Here is a 14,024-nt window from a genome sequence, read left to right on the forward strand (position 1 = left end):
GGCAGGGAGTTGAGGGCGCCCCAGTGGGCCCTATCTTGAAGAAAAGGGGGGGGGGTTCAAACTTGGGCCAACAGACTGTAAGTAAATAAATTCGGGCTTGCCAAGCTATTTGACCCCAATCAGGTTGGGGAGGCCCCATATCTTACTACATTAAGTTCTACAAAATTAACAAAAGGATGGGCTACCTAGGATATGGCGAAACGAAAGCGGTTTTGTCCTCACCGTTGTGTACTGAAGTATGGAGGACCATCTACTAGGTCCATTGTATTTTCTTTATTTTATATCAGAATTAAATACTACTGTATCATGTGTTAAATGAAATGGGCATTAATGACCTACCCGGCCCATTAGAATCCTACCGTAGGACTTTTGACCCCACATTAGTAGACATTTCGTAACAAGGTGCTATCTTAGCATCTGCCTGAAAGGACTGAGGAAATCCACAATAAACTCCAATCAGGACAACATGTATTCTCACCAAGATTTGAATCAAGCACCTCCCAAATACGACCCAACAGCATTACCCCTACATCAGGCACAGTGATACAGCACTACAGCTGACCCGGTCATGCATCTGTAACCTTGATCAGTTCTCAGTAGGGTAATTAATAGATCTGGTAGAGCAGGGATTTATCTCGGAGAATATTGCCTGTGGAACCAATGTGGACGCAGTATAGGTCAACAAATTGGCACAGAATGGGACATGGAATTGAAGGAGACTCTCAACAGTATGACTCTTAATTGATGGTTATAATTAATTGTATTCACTAGGCATTCAATAAATAACAATACAACACTTATGCATCTCGCATACTCTACTATTCTGATAGTGTATCACACAGGGTTAACTTCATCAAAAGTGCAAGTGCTACAAGTGGTCAAACTAGTAGATTTGAAGAAGTAGCAGAAGCTGTAGAATTAATAGAATTTGCAGTTTTGTCTCTGAGAACATAGATTTAAGTAACGTCAGTAGGCAGGACTGGCCAAAATCTAATTTTAAGTAAGAGTTTCTGACTGGGTCTGTATATGGCTCCAAATGCATGTAACAATTCAACTGTCCATTCTGATAAGAAGATGTAAATTCTTACTAGCCAAATGACTTGCATCAGTGCATCCCCCAGATGTGTCATACTATGGACAGGTAAGATCATCACGCTAAACACTGTCCATCCGCATCTGTGACCTTAAATGAAAAGGAAAGATTTACCTTAAGAAGAATGCACTTGTCTCAGCTACAACTGTTGAGACAATACTTCTACAACACTTGCTTCTGCTGCTACAACACAAACCGGATCTTGCCATATCCAGTATCTCATAACCAAGTGTGGTACCAGTGCATATCTGGGGTTTGAATCCGGACTTCACTGATACAGCATTTGGGATAGTAATATCTTTACAAATAAAATGGACTTAAAAATATTGGAAAATAGTTATTTAAAATTAGATGTAAGTAAGATATAAAAATTTGTGACAATGGTAAATTAGTACAAATATTATGTTTCTGGACATTATCCATCGCCCTGTCTTTATCTAAAAACACCGTCCTGTTTACTTTTCAAAACATGTTTTGGAGACTGGATTCCATCACTGGAAATAGACTGGTTATATCGACCGGGCCCAACTGAGTAGGTTTTACCTGAAGACAGAAGCAGAATCCAGTCTCTGAAACGTTGTTTTGGAAAATAAACAGGACAGTGTTTTTGAATAAATACAGGATGATGGATAATGGCCAGGAACATAATATTTGTGCTAAAATTAAATGTAATTAGAAAGTAAAATTAGTATAAGATACAAGGCAGAAGGTTATGGGGAAACAGAAATATATATATATATATAGCAAATAGTGAGGGAATAGCAAGAAGAGTGACGGTACAATGATGGTAACAAGAGCAGCTGTAACAGGACCTAAGACCCAATGCAAGTAGGCATATGTATGCACATGAATAATCTGTGTACCAGCATGAACCTGGTGTTGTATTGACACAGATATGCAGTAAATTGAAAACTGAAATTGAAACAGCGAATAAGAACAATTTTACAAATCCCCAGAAAACAACTTGGTATACCAACATTACTGCTGAAGCCTGTACTTGTTATTTTATGCAAACATCTTGGAGGTATCTCTCAAATTTGCAGTTTACAGCTATGCCTTACAAAAACTACCACTAAATTTCACAGAAAGGTTTTGGTGACTTCCTTGGCACAATCAAGCAATGGAAAATAAAACAAAATGAGCAACCGCAAGGTTTCATCTTGCCTAGCAGCACAATCTTGGTCTTTCAACTTCTGCATGTTCCACTGATGTCATCTGCAAGGAATGGTGGTTCTGTCCGACTCCACTTTCATTTCCAACACTTGAAACAGGACTCATTGGGTCACTTAAGTCATAGATCCTTAGGCTAGAGCACAGAGAATCCTGGGCTAGTCGAATCAGCCCTATGGCTGTATTGAGAAACACATCTTCTATTCCTACAAATACAAACATAACATTAACATGGGCTGGAAAACAAACGAGCTGCACTACACACATTTTATTATTATTATTGCCAGAAAATATAAAGTATATTTCTCAGCATCTGAAGATGATTTTGTCAAAAAGAGCTTACACCACCACCATTGGACACCATTGTGTCCAAATACTAAGACTGTTCCAAACTCCAGTCCCATCTTAATGTAGGTCTGCCAGTAGCCCTTAGTCAGCAAGGCACATATTTCAGTATCTGTTCGGGTTTCAGTTCAGTTTCATTCTTTCTAAAGGATATTCCCAGTTATAAGCACCAGGAATCTTCCCGGGGGGATACAGAGCAGCCAGTGCGTAAGGCTGACAACCTCAATGCCATCTGTGAGCCAAATGTCTATAAAATGTGGGAGTCACATTCCACACCCTATGGGCCTACATGCCTTGTTATAGGGATCGCTTTACATTTTTATATTTTTTATTACCAATTTTTTATCTTGCATTAAAGTACCTGTAATTCTTGTCTCATTTGCTGATTTGGTATTGTATCTAATCCCTTGTAGCCCTGTATTCCTTGGATACATTTAATTTATCTTTCTGTTATTTTATATCTATCTTTTCCTATAAATTCATTCAGCCCACTGCATGACTACCAGTGCACTGGCCAGCATTTGTGCCTTATATCTTTCTTAGGACCCTAGAACAGAATTTTGTGGGGCCCTAAACTATGATAAAGATGATATCACTACATTCTTTTTGAGTATTGTAGAAAGAATAATTAATAACTATTACAAATTTGTAGCTGAATAATTATAAAGGCAGAATTTGCATGACACGATAATTTTAGAGAAAACTTGTCAACAATCAGAGAGATCCACTAGAAGTGAAAGCAAGGAGTGGTGTTACCTCCTAATTCATTTTCAATTGTTACTGTCCCTGTATGTGTAGTTTCCATAATTTCAATATGAGATAGAGTTAGGTATATGAAGGCTATTCGGAAAGTGACCTTCAGTTAGCTGCTAATAGAACAAACAATTGGGGGGGGGGGAATTTATTGTTGTAGTACTATAGTTGTAGTGTTGGCCGTATTTATTTTGTGATATATATTGTTCATAAGTTGGTACCACACCCACTGCTACTTTCTTTTGTTAATGTACCTTTGGTAACTTGTAATGTTTGTGAATTAAGTTAGTCTCCAGTAAATGTTAGATTTGGACGAAGGCGTTTCATTTCTTATCCGTTTTTACCTCGATGATCCAGTGTGATTTCACAAAGGAAACAACAGGTTATGGGCCCAGAGTCTTCAAGCACTGCGCCGGACATCGATAAAACGGATTGGAGACTCAGAAGACAAGTGAAGACAATAGGATAAGTGAAGATACGGACCTAAACGGCAAAGACGGCCATTTCTCGGTCCCACGTGCTGCATGGGATTTTGAAGAAAGGAAGTAAATAAGACGATATAAGAAGACGATATAATATTTCAAGATGTCAGAAGAAGTTTACTGAAGATGCATAGAACCTTTAAATGACGATAACTACACAATCTGGAAACACTGAGTAACGCTAACCCTAAGAAAGAGGAAGCAATGGGAAGCCGTGGAGCCTGGATATGGAGTAGAAGAGGATTGGACACCAGGTCAGATTCAAACAAATCTTGAAGCACTTAACTTTATTACTGAGAATACAGAAGATAAATATGTACCGTCGATAACACATCTGACTACAGCTGCAGAAGTTTGGCAAAAGCTGAAAAGGCGAAACTGTGAGTACACATAGGTCCATATTGCCTTGATGATTGAAGAATTAGCTTTGACCAAAAAGACTGACGAAATAAGCATGAATGAGTACCTAACGAGGAAACAAAATTTAATTTTGAAGTTGAAGAATGCTAATGTACCGTTTAGTGAAGGAGCACATATTAGTTTTATTTTCAGCGGGTTACCCAACAATATGAAAATCTCATGTTATCCTTTTCAAGTAAAGAGGACAAAACATCCTTAGAAGAGGTAATTAGCAAATTATACCTGACAGAAAAACAAGATAAAATTCACAGAGATTTTGAGAACAACAAAGAAGAAAAAGCCCTTTTACTTAGAAGAGAATCTAGGTACCAGAAGAATAATAATTATTACCCAAAACGTGATGGAAAATTCAAAAACCAAAGTAAAGGGATCAATTGTGACCAAAATGTAAAGAAGAATGTAATTTGTTTTGCATGCAATCAAGCTGGACATATTGCTAAATTGTGTCCAAAGTTTAATGTCCTAAAGAATAATGGGGGAACCGCCAAAATAGCAGAAGTTCAAAAGGAGAATGAAGAAGAAGAAGAAATAGCTGTAGTAGCGGAGGAACACATTGAAACAACAGAGGAATTTGTCATGACAGCTCATGCAGGAAGTAGGTCCGAGGAGTTCAGGGATCTGTGGATTCTTGATTCAGGAGCATCCCACCACATGACGCCCTACAAGGATATATTCGACAACTTAAATGAGGGTGTAAGAGGAAACGTCATGTTGGCGAAAAGGAAGACGAGTACTCCTTTGCTGGGTAAAGGGAGTGTAGCCTTAAAGGTAACAAATGAATATGGAGGCAAGAAGTTAAGATTAAATAATTGTTCATATGTACCTGGTTTGGATTGTAACTTGTTGTCAATGAGACAATTAGATAGGTTGGGTTGTGAAGCACATATAAAGAATGGGATAATAACAGTCTCAAAGGATGGAGTTGTCATTTTTGTAGCCAGGGGAAAGGGAGATCAATTATACCATCTTCAGTGTGAATATTATACAGTGTCAGGCAAGAGTTTGATGTGTAGTATAAGTAGTAAGGTGGAAATAGAAAAGAGAATGAATCTTATGAAGGCCAAGGCCCTGAAGTGTGAAGCCATATGGCATCAGAGATTTGGACATATGAAAACCCTACCAAAGTTTTGTGGTGTAGATGAGTGTCAGTTAAATTGTGATGTATGCATCACAGGAAAGTTACACAGAAAGAAATTTTGTAAGAATTCCAAAAGTGCAGAGAATGTTTTGGAGGTGATACATTCAGATGTATGTGGTAAAATTACACCACAAAGCTTGGGTGGGAAACAGTATTTTGTAACCTTTTTAGACGATAACTCAAGATTCTCAACTGTTGAAGTTTTAACAAACAAGTGTGATGTATTACCAGCCTTTCAAAGATATGTAGAGAAAGTTGAAGTGTTACAAGAGAGACGAATTAAATTTTTACAATCAGACAATGGGGGAGAATATTGCAGTGCAGCATTTAATGAATACTTGGATCAGAAAGGAATAGGCAGAAGGTTAAGTGTAGCTAGAACCCCACAACAAAATGGACGCTCTGAGAGGTTGAATAGAACTTTGCTATGCATTGTTCGTTGCATATTAGAGAATGCAGGATTGCCGAAGTCTTTCTGGGGAGAGGCGGTACTCACCGCAAGTAATATTAGAAATTGTTGCCCATCTAAAGCAATCCAAGGAAGAATTCCCATTGAAGTCTGGTCTAAGAAGGCATTTACTATAGATATGGCCAGAGAAATGAAAGTTTTTGGCTGCAGGGCTTGGGATCTGAATTTAAATGTCAAGGATAAACTTGACAGCAGAGCAGTTGAATGTATTTACCTTGGTAGTGCTAGGGACGCTAAAGGGTATAGACTCTATAGTGTAAATGAGAAGAAGATTCGCATATCCAGAGATGCTAGGTTTGAAGAAAGTGTTTTTCCTTATAAGACTATTATTCGAAAGACTGTGATTCAGACTAAGAGTGAAACACCCATTTATGTATATGATTCAGACTGTACTGATACAGAAGACAATGTGGGTGGGTCGCATCCCAGTGTAGATGAGAATGATGATAAACCTAGTATAGTAGGTAATGACATAAATGTGGATAATTTGGAAAATGTACCCCAAGAAAATGTACAACCCCGTAGAACCACGAGAACTATTAAGCAGAAAGTTGTATGTGAATGTTGTGCTAAAGTAGATTGTGGTGAAATTACATTGGCAGAACCTAAATCTGTAGGGGAGGCGCTTAGTAGAATTGATAGAGATCACTGGATTGGAGCAATGAAATTAGAGATAGAGAACTTGAAGAAAAATCAAACTTGGGAAGTTGTGAGAAAACCAAAGAATGTTAATGTTATAGGTTCCCGGTGGGTATTTAGCCTGAGAAAGAAAGATGATGGCACTTTTAAGTATAAAGCCAGGTTAGTAGCCCAAGGTTTCCATCAAGTTTATGGTATAGATTTCTGGGATAGCTATAGCCCAGTAATGCGACGAGCGTCCTTTAGGATCCTAATGGCTTTGTCTGTTGATAGAGGATGGGAGGTTGATCATGTCGACGTTGTAGGTGCATATTTAAATAGTACTCTGAAAGAAATTGTATACATGCGCCAACCCGAACTGTTTGAAGAGGGTAATGCTGATGATGTATGTTTACTTTTGAAAAGCATATATGGATTACATCAATCTGGGAAGGACTGGAATGATACTATTACTTTCATCTTTGTCAGTTTCGGATTGAAACAGTGTACTAAAGATCCATGTGTTTTCTTTAATGACAGGATTATTGTGGCTATTTATGTCGATGATATGATTATTTGTGGAACTAGAAAGGATGTGAATGACTGCAAAAGACAACTTTCTCAAAGGTTAAACGTTAAAGATTTGGGACCTGTGTCAAATTTTTTAGGTATTAATGTGGATAGACCCAATGGATATGTAATTAAAATACATCAAGAAAATTATGTGAATGAAACACTGAAAACTTTTGGTATGCTTGATTGTAAAGGATGTGTAACTCCAAGGGACCCAAACTATAACAATTTTCTCGATGGTGACAAGCCCTTTGATGAGATTCAGTACAAGGCAGCAGTAGGTAGGTTGCAGTACATTGCCACTTGTACTAGACCAGATATTGTTTTTTCAACAAATCAAGTCAGCAAGTTTTGCCATTGTCCGACCAAAGGGAGATGGCTGGAGGTGATGAGAATTATGAGATACTTGAAACATACAATTAAATACCGGCTGACCTATGAAAAATCTGAAATTGACCCAGTAATTTATTCTGATTCTGATTTTGCTAACGATGTACATGACAGTAAATCCGTGGCGGGTTATGTTATCATGATGTCAAAGGGAGCTGTGTCTTGGAAGTCCAAGAAACAAGACATTGTAGCCACATCTACCAACGAAGCTGAGTATATAGCGTTATATGAGTGTAGCAAGGAAGTTATTTGGATGAGAGAGTTTCTGTCAGAAATTAATGTAGCAGTATCTACTCCTAGTATAATCTTTGGAGACAATTTACAGGCAAATGATATGTGCACAAAGAATAAGATTACTGAACGCAACAAGCATTTTAGAATGCGGCAACATAAGATTAGAGAATATGTTAATGATGGAGATATTAGTATCCAGTATGTAGATTCAAGCACTAATTGTGCTGATATGCTGACTAAAGCTACTAATGGTCCAAAGATAAATGAGCTGTCTTTAAAGATAGGTTTGAAATTCGGTGTGGAATTGTAAACCTGTTTTACTTTTTGGTTTAAGTATAGATTCTGACTGTAAAATATGTCCAACAAGGGGAGGTGTTGTAGTACTATAGTTGTAGTGTTGGCCATATTTATCATGTGATATATATTGTTCATAAGTTGGTACCACACCCACTGCTACTTCTTTTGTTAATGTACCTTTGGTATCTTGTAATGTTTGTGAATGAAGTTAGTCTCCAGTAAACGTTAGATTTGGATGAAGGCGTTTCATTTCTTATCCGTTTTTACCTCGATGATCCAATGTGATTTCACAAAGGAAACAACATTTATTATATACAAAAATGCATCCACACTTAAGGTACTTCTCAACATAGTCATCACTGGAATTGAGGCACTTGTTGCATTGGGAAATAAGTTTTTGTATGCTTGTGTCAAATAAGTCTGCTGCCTGTGAGCTGAGCCACATTTTGTATTGCGATGCTCTCAAGAACTGCACAAGGCCATTCAGAGCAAAAAGTGTGGAATGCTGACATCCAGTGTAGCGCTCCTCCATGACAATGTGCATCTGCATACAGCTGCTTGCATTCAAGCACTGCTGGAGCGTTTCAACTGTGAGTTCTTTGACCACCCTCCTTGCAGCCCTCATCTCACTCCGAGTTACTACCACCTGTTTACCTACCTGAAGAACTGGTTGGGATCACAGTGCTTCAACAATAATGAGGAGTTGATGGAAGGTGTCAAAACATGGCTGAGCTCACAGGCAGCAGACTTTTTTGACACAAGCATACAAAAATGTATTCCCCGATATGACAAGTGCCTCAGTTCCTGCGATGATCATGTTGAGAAGTAGCTTAAGTGTGTCTGTATTTTTTGTATATATTATTATTTTCTCGTTGCTTGTTTTGTTGACAGCTCATCAGAGGTTACTTTCCGAATAGCCCTCTGTTCTCTTCCAAATTTGACATCACGGTGTTGTGTCTCTTGGGAAGTCCCTCAGACTATGAAGGCCTATGCTCTTAGCTAATTTAGCTCATATGAAACACCGATCTGTGTATAAAGACCAATTTACTTGATATTCAACTTTCATACTGCAGATGCAAAACTTAATTTAAAATGTCGCTGCCAACACAATTTATCAGTTATGGTTACTGTAAACAAAATATCACCTTCATCATTTACAGCCGATGATTCAAAGTAGTTTCCACCAATAGAGGCTGCATACTGCAAAGCTTCTTCCCTTGTGACCTGACGCCGTGACTCTAGGTCTGTCTTATTCCCAACGACACTCAGAACCATAGGCTCCAGAACATTGCGTTGTAGTTCTAACAGAAGCAACACTATGTGTTAGTGTTAAACACTTAAATAAGCATGGATTGTTCGGACGTTATTTAATCATTTCAACAGTTGATTCTGCATACAGATACAAAGGTAATGTGTTTAATTTAACTGTTTAGAGATAGCATAACACGATTGTTTCACTGACCTCAACTGTGAAACATATCCAGATAAAAAGTGCTTGTCAACTTTCAACATTACTGATTAAACCTATTATCATTAGACCTCATTCAAAGCTGGTTTATTTGAATATATATCCTCATATACTATTTCTGTGAAATACATACTAACAAGATAAAAAAAGGTAAAGTTGTCCCCGTGCTTAACTAATTAAGAACTATGCAATGAAGACGTATGGGGGGCTGGATGTATAGACCAACATCTTCTTGATTCAGCACTAGTTGGAGGTGAGTGGTCAGCTTCACGCCCCGGCCGCTTTACTCCCAGGGAAAGAGCACCCGTATCCATTGGATAGGAGGCTCAGTGAGCCCCAGAGCTGGTTTGGACGATGTAGAGAAGAGATAATTCTTCTCTTCACTGGGACTTGAACTCTGACCCCTTGGCTGTCCAGCCTGTAACCAGACACTATACCGACTGAGCTATCCTGGTCCTCCATACTAACAAGTCTATTCTTAATGTCACACACATTACAGGAACAAAGTAAGATGAATCGGCAAAGAGGGAATATGTTCTACAAAATATCACAATATAGTGTTCCTCAGCAAGGAAATGGTTGTAATTCAGCTACTGAATGTGAGATCCGAGGCTCTCACAGCACTAACTACAAAGACTGGCATCTTCTGGGACTTCTAACAGAGTGTAAACTTCTACCAAAATACAAGGCACTACATCCTGGAAGTCAGTATTCTTCACTAATCTACATTTTACACGTGCAAATGTATGCCAAACTGAAATGCACTCACACTGAACCCTCAAGCTCATATATCTGACAAAATGTCTATGAATTACTAGAATATCCTGGCTGAGCCATAGTTCGGTTGCCGGCTTCTCACTGTGCAGACATGGGATCAATCCCAAGAGACTTCAAATGCCATCTGTGGTAGAAAAAATGGCATTGAAGCAGGTTTCTCATGAGTTTCTTCAGTTCCCCTGTTAACCCTCATTCCATTATTTCTCCATACTCAGCTAAGACTACTTGGAGTGTACCACAGCCCTGTCCAGGCAGTACATTAACACATCCCAGATCTTTAAATTGGCATCTTATCTCTGGCTTGACACTTGATTGGTTATAGAGCAAGAAGTTCAATTCTCCTATAGTATTTTCCACAAAGCATTAATTACAACAAAAAAAAAATGCATAAAATTATGAGCCGGGGTAGCGCAGTAGGTATAGCGCCTAGCTATGGGGTAGATGACTGAAAGGTCAGAGTTTGAGACCCGGTAGTGTTAAGAATTTTCTCTTCTCCAAATCGTTCAGAGCGGCTCTGGGGTCAACCCAACCTCCTAACCAATGGGTACAGAGTGCTCTTTCCCTGGGGGTAAATTGGCAGGGGCGTGAAGCTGACCACTCACCTCTAATGCCGAGGTGAAGAAAATGTGGATCTATACATCCACTCCCCCACTAGCCTTCATGGCGTAGTGTTTAATTAGTTAAGCACAGGGACTTTACCTTTTTAATGCATAAAATTACTTTTAAGATTGTTCCTGTCTACACACGACCATCAAAACTCACACACACACTTCACTGTGCAATAATGAGTTCATTGGTCTTATGGCATTATATTGGGGCATGTAGTAGTGTAGTTGTTTGAGGCACTATGCTACAAGCTGTAAATTCACAGGTTCAAGTCCTGATGAGGGGGATTCTTTTCAGTTTACCTAATCCTTCCAGCCACACTATGGCCCTGGGGGGTAAAGGGCTGCCAGTACCTAAGACTGACAACTTTACCACCATCCGTGAGCCGACTGTCTAGAGAATAAACACAGTTCAGGTATTTGTTTCATTATTTTTGAAGACATATCATGTGCATCACAGTATATTAGAATGCTATAAATAAGTTTACTAAATTTTAAATTATTTAATACTTTTTATAGGTTACACAGCAGTATGACAGTGACAGATATATTCTAACAGATATGTAAGAAAACAGGAACCACCCATTTCAAGATCATATACTAATAATTACCTAAGGGACTGGGAAAAACCGGTAAGAAAAGGCCATCTCTGGATTTAAAATCAAACCTGGAGGCTCCCAAACATGAATGAGTGCTGATTACTCAACCATAATATTCAGAGCTATCAGCAGTACAGGCAAGTGGTGATATAAACATATTTAACTACCACTGTCCAGAAACAAAAATACTTCTTTCAGAATTAATTCAGACAATTTTGATAATGAATGACTTGCGCCACTGAGGGCAGTTCCAACCAGATAGCTTATCATCACAAACAGATAGTGCAGGCTACTAGAGTGAGGATTCACTGCTGTTTAGTTGACCCACTCAGTTCTGCTATCAAAAACTTACCTTTCACCCAGGTTTTCATAGCATCAAATGTTTCATATTGTGTGATATCAAATACTATGAGTGCAGCATTGGCATTCCGATAATACATGGGGGCCATGGAACGAAATCTTTCCTGCCCAGCAGTATCCCAAACCTTGTAACAAAAGATATTATTCATAATGTGTATGTATTAACAGTGCATACAATCCCATTTATCACTTCTACACTATATGTTTCGGCAGTATGCTGCCATCTTCAGGTGTACTGCTCCGTTAACCATTTCATTGCAGATGTGGGCAGTCTTATCAACGTTTCAGGGGCAGTACAAATCTCTAAAATATCAGCAACACTGTCCACATCTACAAACTGCAAAAACCAAAAAGGCGATTCCAACATAAGCAGGCACAAAAGATGTCATCACATATGAGTATGCAGTAACTGTACCTGTAACTTGACACGTGTGTCTTCAACATTTAATCTGCAAGTGAAGAAAGACGCACCAATCGTTGGGCTGATGTGATGACTGAACATCTTGCCAACATATCTCACAACCATACTAGTTTTTCCAACACCTAGAATTATATAACGTATTCTCTATTAAACAATGCTTCAATAAAACTGTATTTGCATTATGTTCCGAGCTCTGGACACTGAATTTCAAAGCAGAATTAAGCATAATGTTTATGTACGGTATCGAACTTATCACTTGCACACTTAAAACACAATTTTGATTTAATTTTCATGATGCTCGCCCTAAAATTCGATTTTCTGTCAAATTAGATGCTAATACCAAAGTGTAAGATTTTATCACACTACTTCCACAGGTATACAAAACTGTTCTATAATACGAGTTACCTTGCGCTCCAAGCACCACAACCTTAGCTTCAATAGTTCTCATTTTATGCCACCGCGCTAAAACTTTTCTCCAAATGCTTAAAACAGCATATTTCACAAGTAACAGACAATAAAAACCACAGAAACAGAAATAATGTCACTTCTATATTGCTCTTCAATAGCATTGCTACATAGAATACAAACATACAACCAACGGCTTAAGCAATATAGCGTAACATATACATATATACTGAGGAATGACAACTCTATCTAATTGAGGAAAATGGGTAAAATTTGTATTGAGGAAAGTGCACTCAAAGAACACCAGTGCCATCTACTAATGAAAGTAAGAACTTGAGTAGTGACACCTATACTTAGATTTTCCAATTATTGGAAGATCAGAAGGAAAGAACTGAGATAGAGATGAATCATGGGCGGGAGAGTTTTTCAAACTTTGCGGTACCCCTATCTATAGGTGCCGTCCATATTTCTTTTATATTTACTTACGTATAATGTGCAGTTTACCGTCTGGCAACAAAGTACAGCAGTGAGCGACATATACATGGCACTAACTCTATGTCCTTGAAAACATTCAGGACATCCATTTTACTGCACAATATACGGTAATTAAGAAATTCTGAATGTGTCTGAAGGTACAAACATCCCTCCAGGAAGACGTGTGGGGAAGTGGACCTCCTGATGATACTAAATGGGAATCCTCAGCTTCAGGCTGCGACCGCTATTCCCCGGAGAATGAGCTCCCGGTATTCACTGGATAGGAGGTAAAGTAATCTGCAGCTAGCCCACAGCCATTCTATTCATTTCCCTTCACCCCTGTTCTGGATCACAACTAACATTCTTGGAAATGAACACGAAAAGTCTGAAGCCATATTTAGGTTATAGTATGTTTATTTTTAATTCTTTGCTTCATATCAAATCCAGAATAGTGTCTTCAGGAAAATGTTTGGACCTTCGAGAGAGGAAATAACAGGAGGCTGACGAAAATTTCATAACGAGTTTCACAATTTTTTTTTAATTCGCTTAGGGTGTGGTGGAGCCCAACTAGGTCCACTCGGCACGGCGGCTACTGATTGGCCTATTATAGCCTGCCCCGGGTGATTATGATGATGGAGAATTTGGTGGAATGAAGATTGACAGTGGAAAACAAAGTACTCGGAGAAAACCCGCCCCAGCGCCACTTTGTCCACCACAAATCCCACCTGACCAGACCCGGGATTGAACCCGGGCCGCCGCTTGAGCTATGGCGCGGCCCAAACAAAATATTACTGGTGTGATTAAGATATGGGGAGGTTAGAATGATGGGGCATAGATCCACAGCGCAATGGAGAGATCAGAAACGTAGGTCGGAATTTCAGTACGAAAATCTGAAGGGAATAAACCACTTACGAGATTTTGGCGTAGATGGGA

The 14,024-nt window shown here is 38.8% G+C and overlaps 1 protein-coding gene and 1 long non-coding RNA gene across 2 annotated transcripts in view; one reads left to right on the forward strand and one right to left on the reverse strand.

The window, feature by feature from the left end:
- LOC111869923 overlaps positions 1–8,218 on the forward strand; it is a 10,174-nt gene extending 1,956 nt beyond the window's left edge. The window contains exons 2-3 of the long non-coding RNA XR_002843760.1: positions 3,809–3,812; positions 8,058–8,218. This is a non-coding gene — a long non-coding RNA (uncharacterized LOC111869923). The remainder of the gene's footprint in view (positions 1–3,808; positions 3,813–8,057) is intronic.
- Positions 1,694–12,836, reverse strand: LOC111869922 (ras-related protein Rab-31). The gene is made up of 5 exons (XM_023861811.2): positions 12,618–12,836; positions 12,207–12,334; positions 11,784–11,916; positions 9,128–9,283; positions 1,694–2,469 (listed from the first exon to the last, which is right to left on the reverse strand). Exons 1-5 carry the CDS (start codon positions 12,658–12,660, stop codon positions 2,258–2,260), a joined length of 672 nt encoding a protein of 223 aa, XP_023717579.1. The 5' UTR covers positions 12,661–12,836; the 3' UTR covers positions 1,694–2,257.
- Between the last annotated feature and the right edge of the window lie 1,188 nt (positions 12,837–14,024).

Source organism: Cryptotermes secundus, unplaced genomic scaffold (genome assembly GCF_002891405.2).
Source record: "Cryptotermes secundus unplaced genomic scaffold, Csec_1.0 scaffold952, whole genome shotgun sequence".
In the NCBI taxonomy this organism is placed as follows: domain Eukaryota; kingdom Metazoa; phylum Arthropoda; class Insecta; order Blattodea; family Kalotermitidae; genus Cryptotermes; species Cryptotermes secundus.

What these genes read in the sequence shown, in the direction of transcription:
- LOC111869922 (XM_023861811.2), bottom strand. Translation starts at nt 12,660, where the DNA reads ATGAGAACTATTGAAGCTAAGGTTGTGGTGCTTGGAGCGCAAG. An exon ending in TGTGGTGCTTGGAGCGCAAG is followed by an intron (nt 12,335 to 12,617) that starts GTAACTCGTATT and finishes ATATAATTCTAG; the next exon opens with GTGTTGGAAAAACTAGTATG. An exon ending in TATGAAAACCTGGGTGAAAG is followed by an intron (nt 9,284 to 11,783) that starts GTAAGTTTTTGA and finishes TGCTTCTGTTAG; the next exon opens with AACTACAACGCAATGTTCTG.